This window comes from Schistocerca cancellata, chromosome 6, assembly GCF_023864275.1.
Source record: "Schistocerca cancellata isolate TAMUIC-IGC-003103 chromosome 6, iqSchCanc2.1, whole genome shotgun sequence".
Taxonomy (NCBI): domain Eukaryota; kingdom Metazoa; phylum Arthropoda; class Insecta; order Orthoptera; family Acrididae; genus Schistocerca; species Schistocerca cancellata.
This window is the reverse complement of record NC_064631.1, coordinates 441,644,048-441,657,499: the sequence shown is the minus strand read 5'-3', so window position 1 is coordinate 441,657,499 and position 13,452 is coordinate 441,644,048. Positions and strand designations below refer to the sequence as shown.

General features: G+C 41.5%; 1 protein-coding gene across 4 annotated transcripts in view; it reads right to left on the bottom strand.

Moving 5' to 3' along the window:
* The window catches only part of LOC126190768 (hepatocyte nuclear factor 4-gamma), a 218,508-nt gene extending 205,870 nt beyond the window's left edge, over nt 1-12,638 (bottom strand). For 3 of the 4 annotated variants that reach the window (XM_049931290.1, XM_049931291.1, XM_049931293.1), the window contains exon 1: nt 12,543-12,638. In XM_049931290.1, coding sequence (XP_049787247.1) covers nt 12,543-12,606 — 64 coding nt within the window. In that variant the 5' untranslated portion in view covers nt 12,607-12,638. The remainder of the gene's footprint in view (nt 1-12,542) is intronic. The other variant, XM_049931295.1, reaches the window with a different exon arrangement.
* Nucleotides 12,639-13,452: the final 814 nt, after the last annotated feature.

The following is a 13,452-nucleotide window of genomic DNA, read 5'->3' as shown; positions in this document are numbered from 1 at the left end:
TTTTTGCGGCTTCTGGTCTTCTGAAAGACTTCCGCTATGTCTTCAGGTTGGTGGTTTCCGACTGTTCCGGTTCTTATTTTCTCTAGCGGCTTCTCATTTGACCTCATGTGGCTTCCACTACTCCTAAATGCACGATAGTCATACTGTCACCATAAGCGAATGGAGAGTACGAGTACAATCTTCGCATCGGTAGCCAAAGGTAATGTCACCTAGTACAAGTTGTTGACCTGCAATAATAAAGCAAATATGATAGAAGCAATTGATTTACGATCATTTGACGCCTCAGAGAAGAGAAGGAAAGTGATGGAATGGCTGTTATGGTACACAGGAGGAATTTTCACAAGATATGGAAACTTGCTATGTGGTGTAAACTGCCTGTTGCGGTATTGTGCGGGTTTCGCCCGGAAAACTGTTTTCTCGTTGAAAAATAGGGGAAACTACGCTGTGCTGGCGGGAATGGTCTGGATATCTAGTACGTTCGCTGTTTCTTTCAAAGCGTAGAATGAATGCAAACCAAACCACTCTAAAAACTTTTGCACTGTCCACACGACCAATGTAGTTTGTATTTTTTAAAATTTAGAATCTCTTTTGCAAGATTCCTTTGACTTTAGTTTATCGCTATGCGCAGCCAATTGTTTAATGGAGGTCAAGGTAAAACTGCATTTCCAATGCAGTTCATTAGTATGTGCGCTGCATCGCCAATACTGTACGAGACCTTATAGATTGCGTGCATCGCTATCTACACTCCGCAAGCCACCTCGCTGGACGCTGTGGAGGATACACTGTGTACCACTGTCAATTTTCCCATTTCCTGTTCCAAGTGCGAATGGTTCCCGGAAAGACTGACTAATGGTACGTCTCTATGTCAGCTTGAAGCTAATTTTACCATCGGCGTCTTTCGCGAGGTATAGGGGAGGGGGCAATATATTGGTTGATTCTTCTAAGAACGCATGTGTCTGAACTCTAAGGTACGGTTCTCAGTGAGGCGATACAATATGCTTTACGACACGCTCCAATTAGGGTCGCGCAACACTACTGTTGTCAGAGCGACACGTGTGTTCTCACAGGAGCCATGGTTCAAATGGCTCTGAGCACTAGAACTACTTAAACCTAACTAACCGAAGGACATGACACACATCCATTCCCGAGGCAGAATTCGAACCTGCGACCGTAGCGGCCACGCGGTTCCAAACTGAAGCGCTTAGAACCGCACGGTCACACCGGCCGGCTCAGGAGCCATGCAATGGGCAAAAAGACACAACAGGAGGCAATAGCCTCGCCTGTGGCACGTCGCTGGCAGTCTCGTCACAACTTCCAAATGTGTCAGGTAATTACTTGAGACTGGAAAGAGGTATCGCTCTCCTTCCAGTATTAATAACAATTTCGATATATTAGCTACATTTAGTACACAGCAATGTATACCTAAAATGCACCATTCGTAAACTGGCCAGTAATTGCATCTTCTATTGCAAAATTTTCAAAATATGCCTTTGTTTTACTTAAGTTCGAAGTATGACAGCAACTATGGGCAATAGTGAACTGAAAAGCAACTCTGTCAGCGGTGATATCAGACTATAAGATGCAAAAAAAATTAATTTTATCGAATAGTTTCTTCAAATAAAATGAAAAAGATTGCGTAATGGAGTATACGCGAGAATCCCGAAACAGTGGTTTTTAGTTTTTAATACAGGAACTACTGAATAACTACAGCGATGGATATACTCGTAGCATTGACTCAGTTGCATAACAAAAGTTTTTTTGAGGCACATCAGATATTTGAAATTCCATTTCTCTGTGTAGCACCTAGTGATATGACACAATCGTATTGGTTCTGTATCGCTGTCGTTCCAGTGTGAACCAGTTAAGTCGCTTCAGCTACGTTTCTTATCCCTCCACCAAAGCAGGTTGCTTTTGTTATCTATCGCGAGTTGCTTCGCGTATCGTATCGCCTCAGGGAGAAACGCCCCTAAAACCAAACCCCCACCATGACACACAACGTGTCTCGTGCAGCACCTGCCACTGGATGTGGCTGAGGATCTCCATGACGTTTTCAGGCTTATTAAATGAATCGGAAACGAAACTCACTGCTCTTCTTTGGATTTCTACATTTCCTCAAATAATCCTGTTTGGTATGTTTCGCACAGTGACGAGCACTATTCTATTAGTCTAACGAGAGCTTCATAAGCTATCTCTTTTTCCGGGGGGAGGGGGAGGTTACACTTCCTGAGGATTTTTACAGTGAATCTGTCTCGCATCTGCCTTACCTGGGATTAGTATGCGATCGTTCCACTTTAAACAGCTCCATATGCATATCCCTAGATTTTTTTAAGGTGTGACTGCTTCTAGTGATCGTTCTTCAGTCGTGTTGTTATTTTATAATAGTCTAACACAGCTGGTCTGATATTCTTTACTTTCGTATTTCCTTCATTAGCCCCATAGCGGAAACGGCACAAATTTCATAATACATTGATCAGTCTGTCAGCATCCCTCGAACGGTCATTTAAACCACAGACTACGAGCGAATTGCTGGTTTACGGCTAGGAGAGGGAGAAGCTGTCCGCCACATTAGCGGTCAGCTACAACAGCTAAATCACAGCTCGTAGCTATCCCGAGGTGAATGGGACGGAAGGTGCGCTGTCTTTCTGGAGGCAACTGGGAAAGTTGTCGACGCAGACCTGGCGCAACCGTCTTGACACGATCAATTTGGCCTCTAGTCGCCCATTACGACCAACGGTGCAAACCGTTCAGCGTGGTATGCAGGGGAAAAGGCGCTGGGTTCCCTTCACCGACGAGTGCAAGATTTTCCTAAAACTGATTATCATCAAAGAACAGTGTTAGGCAGCGAGCTATCAATGCACCCCGCACGGATGCAGTCTCGTGTATTTAACAGGAAGGTAGGTCAGTTGTATTTTGGGCCGTTACCATTTAAGGATGTAGGACGGCTGTCATCACTATCGCATTTCGACGATGGGTTGTGTTTCAAACGCACAACGGTCCCATCGTGAACATTTTCCTATAACAAAGGAAGAAACAAGATACTTAATGTTACCCAGAAGTAGACTTATTTCACAGATGAACACTACCGAAAAGACTGCTTCTATTTTAGTTATCGTTTAATTTTTATTTCGGAGTAAAGTAACTTGTTTTAGTCTCATAAAGCTCTTTCTTTCATTCCCCGTTCTCCGTGAACCTAAGCTCAAACGCGTTTGCAGATATGCAGGTGGTGCAGTATGATCTTGTTGTGCATTATAACACACTCAGTGTCACTTATCTTCTCTTTTCTAAAGCATACAATGTCGTAAAAACATTGTAATGAAGAAAAAAAAAGAACACAGGCCCAGCAGCGTCGCAGAACGTTATGGAGTTCAAGCATTTACGATACAGAAAACAACTCTCCCTCCTTCATACTGTCTCTTGTAGAAAATCTTGTGTTGATATCTTGAGGGTGTTCGGAAATTATTCCTGTTGACACGTTATCTACCTCATCCAGGTTTTTATGAAAAAACTCGTCTTCTGTTTGAACTGTCCGTACACTCAATATCAAATAATTAAGTGAAGCTACAGCATAATTTACCAGTTCGACAACCTATGAAGGTGTCGAGGACACTTCTTGATTGTTTTCCACTCCAACGGAACATGCAAATTAAATGAGATAAGGTGATTTCCCTACGTTTCTTATCTTATCTCGTCGTTATGATCTTAGCACTGCTGTTACGTGTCAGGTAGGGAAATATTTTGAAGTGTGTCACAGTATTTAGACATACTCTGACAGGTTTTCTATTGGCAGTAAACTGCTTCCGGCATCATTTAAATGATCTCCATATATACGCTGAGACTCAAAGTGAAGTGCGCAGCGGAAAACACTATTTTTTTTAGCATGTATTGAGGTTTCTTACCGTTACATCCTCTAATGTAGCGTGGGTAGGCTGACAGTGTTTGTGCGTCTATGCGAGTTTTTATTTGGCTAATTGTATGTGCAAAATATCTGTGGGATATATATGCAGATTTTGAGGGATATCCGTTGCTTCTTCTCGGAAAGCTGGCTCTTGAGATTTGATATGAGGGAACAAAGGACAACCGACGAGGTGTGGCTGAAATGTTGGTTATAAATGGCGACACGGTGCCTGTGTGATAATTAATTGAACAATTGGATGTGAAAGTCTTGTGTAATATTAACATGATACAACAAAATCGTAAAAAATTAACAAACATTTCATTTGGTTTCGAATTTTTTCTGAATACAGCCGAGTTGGATTTTTAGTAAACGAGAGGGCTTCTTTTTGAAACACTGTCCTTGTACTCTTTTACAGTGAAAAACTGATCACTATGTTGTGATGATCTTTAACGTCAATCTGCCCTGTGCAGTATTTAGCGTAGTTCAGCAGAGTATTTTGGAAGCTATCTTTTTCTCTAATTAGCTTTAAATCCTACAATGTCAGTTTAGTAACTTCGTTTACTACGAGTTTTCGTTTGTCAATGAGCTGCTCAAACAGATTTTGGTTTTTGTCTTCTTGAAGACAGTACAGCATTTGACAAGTTCAGTAATATGTGTATTGAAGTCGCACTGAAATCTAGTAGCATTTTTCTGCGTCTGAGCTATGTCATCTGCGATTAAATTCACAGGTGTATGTCCTTGTTGCGTTCCCATAATGTGAGATGGAGACTGCAGTAGCGCCTCATGTTACGCCTAGTATCAGTAACTCTGACAGCCAAAAGTAATACTCCCGGCACGCTACAGTGCTAAATCCCGACGTTATCTGCGCTTTCGGTACCTTCTTATTGTGTACGTGTGTCAACCAATTCATTAGTCTATTCACGAATCTGATGCTATACCTTTCACATTCTCTCCACTGCTCTCTCCTTCCCCACCTCTTTCCCTTTTTTTTTATAATGCCATCTGCAGCTATCGTTTTCAGCGAGACCGTAAAAACCAGAATACACAATCGTCCTGCCTTTTAATATGTCTGGAACAAGACAGAGATGTCTTATCAACGATAGTCACAGTACATCTCGTCGTTGTATGGTATACACCGATAACTTACGCCTGCTACGAATAGTACAGTTACACAGCATTTGGTGAATCTCAAATCTGATCCCAAGTAGACACCATGTTCCTGACACGGTGTACTTCAACAGTATGAAGCTGTTTTTATTTCATTCTCTATCTCTCCACCATAAAAAAAAAAACAGGAAGACGAGAGAGAGGGAGAGAAATAGACGGGGGGAGGGAGGAGGGGAGGGGAGGGGAGGGGAGAGAGAGAGAGAGAGAGAGAGAGAGAGAGAGAGAGAGAGAGAGAGAGAGAGAGAGCAAAAGAGATTAAGTAAGCGAATGCTTGAAGTTTTAGACGATGCACGGAGAAGGGAAACGTTACGTAGCTGTGGTTTCTGTCACTAATGTTTAGTCAGCACTGACGTCATAGGACAACAAGAAACACACTGACAGTGCAAACTTTGCGTCGCCATACTTATATTACCTTAAAACCTTTTATTTTCGTATCTCAATGCTAATTGAACTGTGAAGTAGTAAAAATGTTCTTCAGTACCAGGTATCTTATTTCACTGAACATGCCGTCTGAATTGTACGTAATGCCTTGTTTCCGAGATTTTTGCAATGATGGTTCGACAATCTTTGAATGGTATGGAGGAATCACTACAAAATATCATTAGATGTAGGATTTGTGAATTAGCGTTTCATATTAATTGAAGAGAGATTATTGTGTACGAAAATCAAGTCCGCTATCAGGTCAAATACATCAAGTCAGGAAATTAAATTTTGACGGTCGATTTTCGCGTTTTCTTCAGTAAAACAAGTTACGTCTGTTATTAAATACAAGTTGTAGCACGCTGGCACAACGTGAAAGGCAAGACAAGACACTTGTCGGAAGCCTGCCTGTGGTAAAACTGTGTACTAGCTATGGTAGGCCATAACGTCTCATCGATTGTTGGTCATGTGTAGAATGGTTACCTCGAGGTGGTATGTACAGGCACACTGCAGATTCGGCAAATAAGCTGTTATTGTTAACAAATCGCTGAGACTTTAGTACGGTTTTACGATATAAGCTCAAAAATGAGGATGCAGGATATCTTAACCTTTCAGACTAGCTTGTCCTGGTGAAAATTTAAAAACTTTTTCGGTTTTCGTATCTCGAAACTGCTTCTACCTGTGCGGAGATGAAAGGCAGCATGATTCCAAGTAGCATGTCTTAGTGCTAGTACCATTATGATAAAGTCATTAAACAAATTCACGGTCGCAGTTGTTTTCCTTGACCAAACACAAATACTTCGGATTAGCCATTTTCGAAGTAACTTAAAATAGGTGTGTGTGTGTGTGTGTGTGTGTGTGTGTGTGTGTGTGTGTGTGTGTGTGTGGGCGCGCGCGCGCGCGCGCGCGCGCGCGCGCGCGCGCGCGCGCGCGCGGCGCACGCTACCATACGTAAAGTTTGGCGTCTAGTGTTTATGGAAACCCATGGGAAAGAATAGTGACATGCTGGTGGCTATTAAATGTGATTTAGGGAAACTTCAGGAAGCCTGAATTAGGATTACAGGACAGCTATGGGAATGCTGTTGTCCTTAATACGACGCCAGCTTTCTTAACCGTCATCTACCGTCTGTGGTCGCTGTGTTGATTAGCTACATACAGTATATGAATGATACTAAAATAATACAATTAAAATTGGTTTACATGATACACACACACACACAAGACACAGGGCTAACATAAGTAACTTCAAGTTTCGATTATTTAATACACTTTCACGCAGAACAGCTTTCGATGATAGTGCTGTTACACTGCATTAGAAGACTAGAATTTTGCTAGAACTGAACCAACTCTACAGGTTCTTTTACATGACAGAATTACCTCCATATTAGAGGGTGACCAAACTCTTCCTGCAGTAGTACTGTTTCATACACATATTGTACGAGATCCTTATGTTTCTTACGCTGAACATCACCTTCCTTTCATTTCCTTCAAGGAGCTCAATCTGGTAATTTGTGGTAGTCTTTTGTCGTTTAGAGTCGAATATTGTAACTTCATTCACGGTTGGAAACGACATAATTCAATAAAGATGCAACGTAATTGTATAAAACTGGACATATATTACAACCAGTGTTAAGTGTCAGTTCCTTCTCTAGAACCACCCATGTTGATGAATTTTGTGTATTCGAAAACAACTGCCCGGAATCATTTGTACCTGTGAATAACACGTTGAGTTCACACTATAAAAGCGATCTAGTATAGTTTTTGGAAACTAGCTGTGGTAGTAAGAGTTTTAGTGAGTTACAATACTTTCTTTCCAGCGCCCTGTCATTCGGAAGGAACATTTCATGGGGAAATAATTGGTATGGCGTATAACTGCACCAGAGTGATGCAACGGGTTACTGCAATTTTCCTACTTGTATCATTACGAAAATTAGGGCAAATCACATCTGGACGGCTGTACAATTATGTGAACGGCGCACTGTGAGTTATTATGGCGTGTAACGCAACCGTGCCTATCTTTGTACAACACAAGATCTTTCATGATTAATTGTTATTCAGATTTATCTGAGAGGAATGTATCGTGGAGGGCATATCGAACTCCAGTCACGCACAGTACCATTTAATCATACTGACTAATAATTTTACGATTTTAACTGGGATTTTTTTAAATACTTACGCGGTTTATCACGCGCCATTGTCCACTACAGAAAATCTATGTTGGCGAAGATTAACCGTCCTTCGAATTCGTGGTACCTTTATCGCTCCCAACGTTTACATCTTGAATTGTGAAAGCTACGCATGTGTAACACGTTGGTGTCACCCGGTATCTACGCATTGTTTTCATGTTGTTCTCGTGCTCCGTGCCTTCTGAAGTTGAGATAGACTCTTATTGTGATATGCTTTAGTGTTTCGCCTTAACCGTGTTGCCTATGTGCTATTTCCTAAACAATAAATTACTCCCACATTGTTAAGTGGCTATTGTTCACACATGCTTATGTATTGTTTCTATAGTATGCAGAATGAAACGCGTTTATATTATAGCTGTTAGATCGTGTATATAAGTCCACATTCTAAACCTTTAGTCACCACGGTACCGCAATAATCACAGTGCGAGAAATGTCATACTATGAGGAACTATTCATGTATACATCCGTTGCGATTTCATTTTGTAAGAGAAAAATCTCATTATTTCGTGGGCTGTGACTTTAACAGAAACCATTTCTTAGAAAGGCTAATCATTTACATATGATTACTTATTAGATGAGTCTTGATGGAATATCTGCGTTCCAGGATGGGTGTTCTATAGTACCAGCAGTTCTAGAGGTTTTTTTTAGGTTGCTTCCTTAGTACTTCACTACAAGAGAATGTTCAGTTTCAAGACATACTTCTCAGCAATACAAAAACTCAGAAGTTTGTATGAGCAGTTCAGCACTATTACATGTTTACAATTTCGACGTCTCAATTCTCAAATTTTATTTGGAGGCTGCAACACAAATGCTTGCTTTCAGTAGTGAACAGCACAAACTCTTTTCCTTCGAAAATCGGACGAATGAATAGTAAGAAACGTGAGAGATGAGTGAAAATCGAGAAGGCAAAGCAAAGAGGTAAAGTCGTAAGAGCGAGAGCGACAGGACATACAGATGGAAGATAAGGGTTTTAGGGAAGACTACCCATGTCATTCACGAACCTAGGACGGGTGTATTTGTTATTTAATGGATAGTTACGGAAAAGTAGACATTTTTAAATAAATTGTTTCTATTCTTTCTTTGCGCTGCTGTTACAGGTGTCAGCCCTCTATGATTTCACATAGTAAAGAACCTGATTCTCTATATGCCTTATATAGGAGGATTCAGCTGTCCCTACCGACAGCTTTTATGCAACCTGCAATGCTTTCAAAAATTATGGGAGAGATTGTTATATTCTCAGGTACTGTATGCACAAACCGTTAGTATGATAGAAAAATATGAACAAGACCCTTTTATAGATACTTTAATGTAATCACATTTTTTACTAGTATACGTTTTTGCTAGAGACCATGGTTTTCGAGTTATTCAAGAAAAACGCGTTCGAAGGCCACTTTTGTAGGTTGTTCTTGAATAATTCGAAAAATACGGTCTCTAGAGAAAACTTATCCCAGCACAGACTAACTACACTAAATTTTCTACAAAAAGGCCCTGCTCATTTTTTCTGGAGGACTAAGCTCGCACGGAGCAAGCGAAAGAATGTGAAAATGTTGCACGAGATATTTGAAGGTGTTGCAGGTTGCATAAAATCCGTAGGTAAGGGGCAGCTGCATCACCCTGTATACACTACTCATCTAAGAAGTTTCGAGATTGATTTTGATCCTGGTGTGTGACGTCATCGCAGTAACTACGGTGGCAGCTTGAACTAACAACTGTAAACAACAGATGAGCATTCGTCCAGTCGACTGTGAGCAGATAGTCTTGAAAAGTCCATGTGAGGCCGTTGTTTGTCAATGGTCTTTTGCCACAAATCGCAAAGTAGCAACAAACCGAACATCTCTCATCTACATCATGCGCCGCAAGCCACCTAACGATGTGTGGCGGATGTACTGCTGATAGCAATAACTGACCCCCTTTCTCTGTTTCACTCGCGAATGGCGCTTGGAAAGAGTGACTGTTGGTAAGCCTCTGTATTAGCTCTAATTTTTCTTATCGTCTGTTCCACTCATTTTCCAGAATGTTTTGAAGAAGAGGGAAGAGCAAAGTTTTTGTCCCAACACAGACTGGCCATCGAACAAACACTACGTCGTCTGGACCTTTGCTGCAATTGACTGTAGTGAAAAACGCGGGAATTTCTTTTCTGGAAGGAATCATTGTTGATCACGAGACTGTGTTAACAGTGAGAACCTAGCACAAAACGACAGAGTGCGAATGAGTGAACAGCACCCGAAAGAGGGACTTTTCTGACAGTTTGACATGGTTGCATGAACGTTGTGTGCGTTGTAAGTGGGGGAGACTATGTAGAACACCTGCCGCCTTAAAACCACATCTGTGTAATAGAAACTGAATGTCATGTGTGAGCATGCGAGCTACGGAGTGAAGAAAGAGGAAAAAATGGTAGACTACGGTGGGGCATTGATATGTATCGATACGAAGTGGATAACTGGGAAGGTTTCTCTAGATAGGGCTTGCAGATCGTGTAGTGACCCGTAGTAGAGGTGGAACTTTTCAGCGAAAGAATAGGTGATCTAGTATTGCAGCAGAGGAAGTCCCAATTGGAAATATTGGGGGGGGGGGGGGGTAGGAGGCACCTCTCTTACAACCAAAGGAAACCTCCGGAATTTCCTCCTCAGGACAGGGGAATGGGAACTTTTTTAAACAAATAAGTCCAGACAGGAACAAAGTATGCGGTAGTGTATTTGATTATGTATAGGCAGTGTAAAGTCAATCACTTGATCGACATTTGAAGTGTACCTGTAATTCTCCAATCGAATTGGGAAGTGCTTCCTAGTACGTCACTAACAACGTTTTGCTCAGAGTTTAAACTGGCTTGATATGCATTTATGTTTCAATGTTGAACGTTTGTACATCGAAACATCTGTCTATTACAAAATAACGCCTAAAAATTCCTGTCCAGTGCAGTAATGATCCATTCCCAGACTTTGCCAATTTAATGAATGAAAAATGCTTTGGAAGTATGAATTCTCAAATGAAATAAAAATTTTGGCTTACAAACCTTAACGTTTTTAGATGTCTTCTCGATGGAAATACGGCACGTTCGAAACAGTTGAGGTCACATTTATTCAGACCCCTCTGACAAAACACTGTCGTAAAGACTGGCGTTTTCCTCATTTCTTTGATATTCCTGTTTCAAATGTATCTTCTGGTGCTTTTGCTTGTGTACCGGATCAAAATTTTTTCCTATGACTCACTCAGGCGGATACAAGCATGATCGGCACACAGAAGTTCAAGTTTGATTGCAACACACTCTAACAAGGGCGACGATAACTTGACTAGAAATCGTATTTTTTCGCTGTAACTTGTTAGTGTGCGAAAGAAAGTAGTGTCTCACTGGAGGCAAAAACAACTCCAACGAAGTTGTTTCGTAACTGTCTTGTTGCGTCTGATTTTCAAACATGTTATCGTAAGCCTGTTTATAAACACTAGCCAAGAGTTTTTTTATAAAGACAAGCGCGACCGAATAAACCGTTCTTTATAGTAACAAGAAAGGCAGATTAATAAGAGTTCGATTGCATTTATTCCTCAGAGAATTAAAGAAATCATCTGCTGAGGGACTGTCTTTTTTTCTCCTCAGACGAGGCAAGCCATTTTTCCTCCAAGATATTAGTTACCTTAAATTACTTGAAAACAGTGCTTATGCGTACTACGTGTATTTCTGTCCCTTATGACATGTTGGGCACTGAAAATATTTAAATTAATGCCCAGGTTTCGTACGCATGTATTTTCCCCTTCTATTCGTTAAATGCAAAAGCAACTGATTTATCGGAATTTTGGTAGCTTTCTTTTGCTATACTCGTAGAAAAATTCTAGTTTGGCCTCTTTCAAGATACTTTTTGTTTGCCCTGAGCAGCATCGCTTGGGCACTGTTATACGAGCAGTGCCGAAACACTTCTGTAAGAGCTTACAAGCTGCTTCACTTTTATGTTATCCTGTATGTCATCTCAGAGTGTTTCGAGGTAAGGAATTATTAGACGATATAAACTGTAGCCTATAATACAAAAGAAACACGTTTAAAATAAGGTACGCCAGTAGCTCAACTTATTGTATTAGAAAATGAATGTACAGAGTTCGTATATCTTTTATTCTTGACAGTTACACGTCGTGATGGCCGGAAATTTCAATGTTTAGCCCTTTTACGAAAAGGATTACTGTTAACAAAACAATTCTTACTACAGTATTATTTCGCTAACAGACGAACTTGTCTGGACGTACTATAAAAGCGTAGCATCTGCATTGCGGTTGCTTAAGTAGCTCGGAATTTTGGGTATCTTTTTCTTAATAGGTACCAAAAGCTGTCACCTCAGTTTCTGAATCACACTCTTTACAAAACCATGTCCTTGACAGTTTTCAAGCACAGTAAAACATAGTTTGGTAGACGCTGACATCGACGAACATATAAAGAATCGTTTACCAGTCAGTAAAGGAAGCAAGACTCAATATTCAATGTGACGGCACTAATGGCAGTGTCAATTACGTGCAATGGGTTAAGTGTGCAGGACCTCTGGGAAACCTGCTTGTTAGGCGGTGACAGACACGTATGGTAAAGCGCAAAATAGGTTCTGCTTTTTTCGTACGATGCACTGTTGTGAATGAGTGCCCACACCCAGAAGGTTTCAGACGAAAAAATTTAGTATTAAACATTGCTTAATTAATTTTGAATATTTAGTGCGCAGTTTACAGTTCCTAGGCAGCTCGACCAATATCCATAATTACTGGAGAGCCACAGAAGAAAAAAGCAGCTTCTCGGACGCAGTCTTTGAGCCGATATGCCAAGGGACGGCAGGTAGGATCACCCGCTCCGAAGAGAAGTGGGTCTGGACGGGAGAGGTACTGCGGGCTGCGCCGGAACTACTCACCGGCGAACTGTAAGAATACGTCCTCCAGCTTCATTCCCTCCACAGGCTCCGCGCAGACGTACATTGGATCTGTGAGCGCCGACTACTGAGTGTGCCGCAGCAGCCACTGGTTTCCGCGACGCTGCTGCCGCCCAGCGGCTGATGGCTACTGCCCAGCCGACTGCCGCGCTCCTAGCGGCCGTCACCGACCGCCAGCCTCCCAACTCTTAGAGCCTCCGGAACTGTACCCGCTGTTTATCTTTACGTGGGTGCAGCCGACAGATGCGTAGCTCTACACCTGTAGCTCTCCTTCACACATTGAAGTCTGGTGTACATTAGCGGGAAAGTAACATCAGGGAAGTATACTAGACATTGTATGAGGAAGTTGACATACATGGAGAGGTAATGTACCAATGGCCATTTCGAGAAGTCAAAGCTATGATTAGCACACGCAGCATGTTATATGCAATACCTGCACAATTTGATGTCAGAGTATTACATCTGGAACGTATTTTTGCGACACGCACAGCAAGCGCAAAGCCTCAAAGAAACCTGTCTCTGACGTCAGCATGGGGCGTGGCCATCTTGGCTCACAAGATTGTTTGCTAGGTTCGTTAGAGAGCGAAGTCTAACAGACAAAAAGTGCAAAGAAAGGAGCAACTGTTCATTCACGTTTTAAATACTTGTGTGCGCAATGGACACCAATTCCAATTAGCACCGTGAACGTAAACGAGCTGTAAAACGCATTGGCATTCGTTTTCAGCATGGTAATTGGCATCAAAAGAATAACAAGGAACATCTGTCAATTTTCTGTGATCTGCATTTGTACCATTTTCGGTAGATTTCAATAGTTGCTCCTCGGAAATAAGAGATAGTGTATTATAAACCAAAAGAGAACTTTCATTCCTTGGCCCATATATCGTAGAACCTA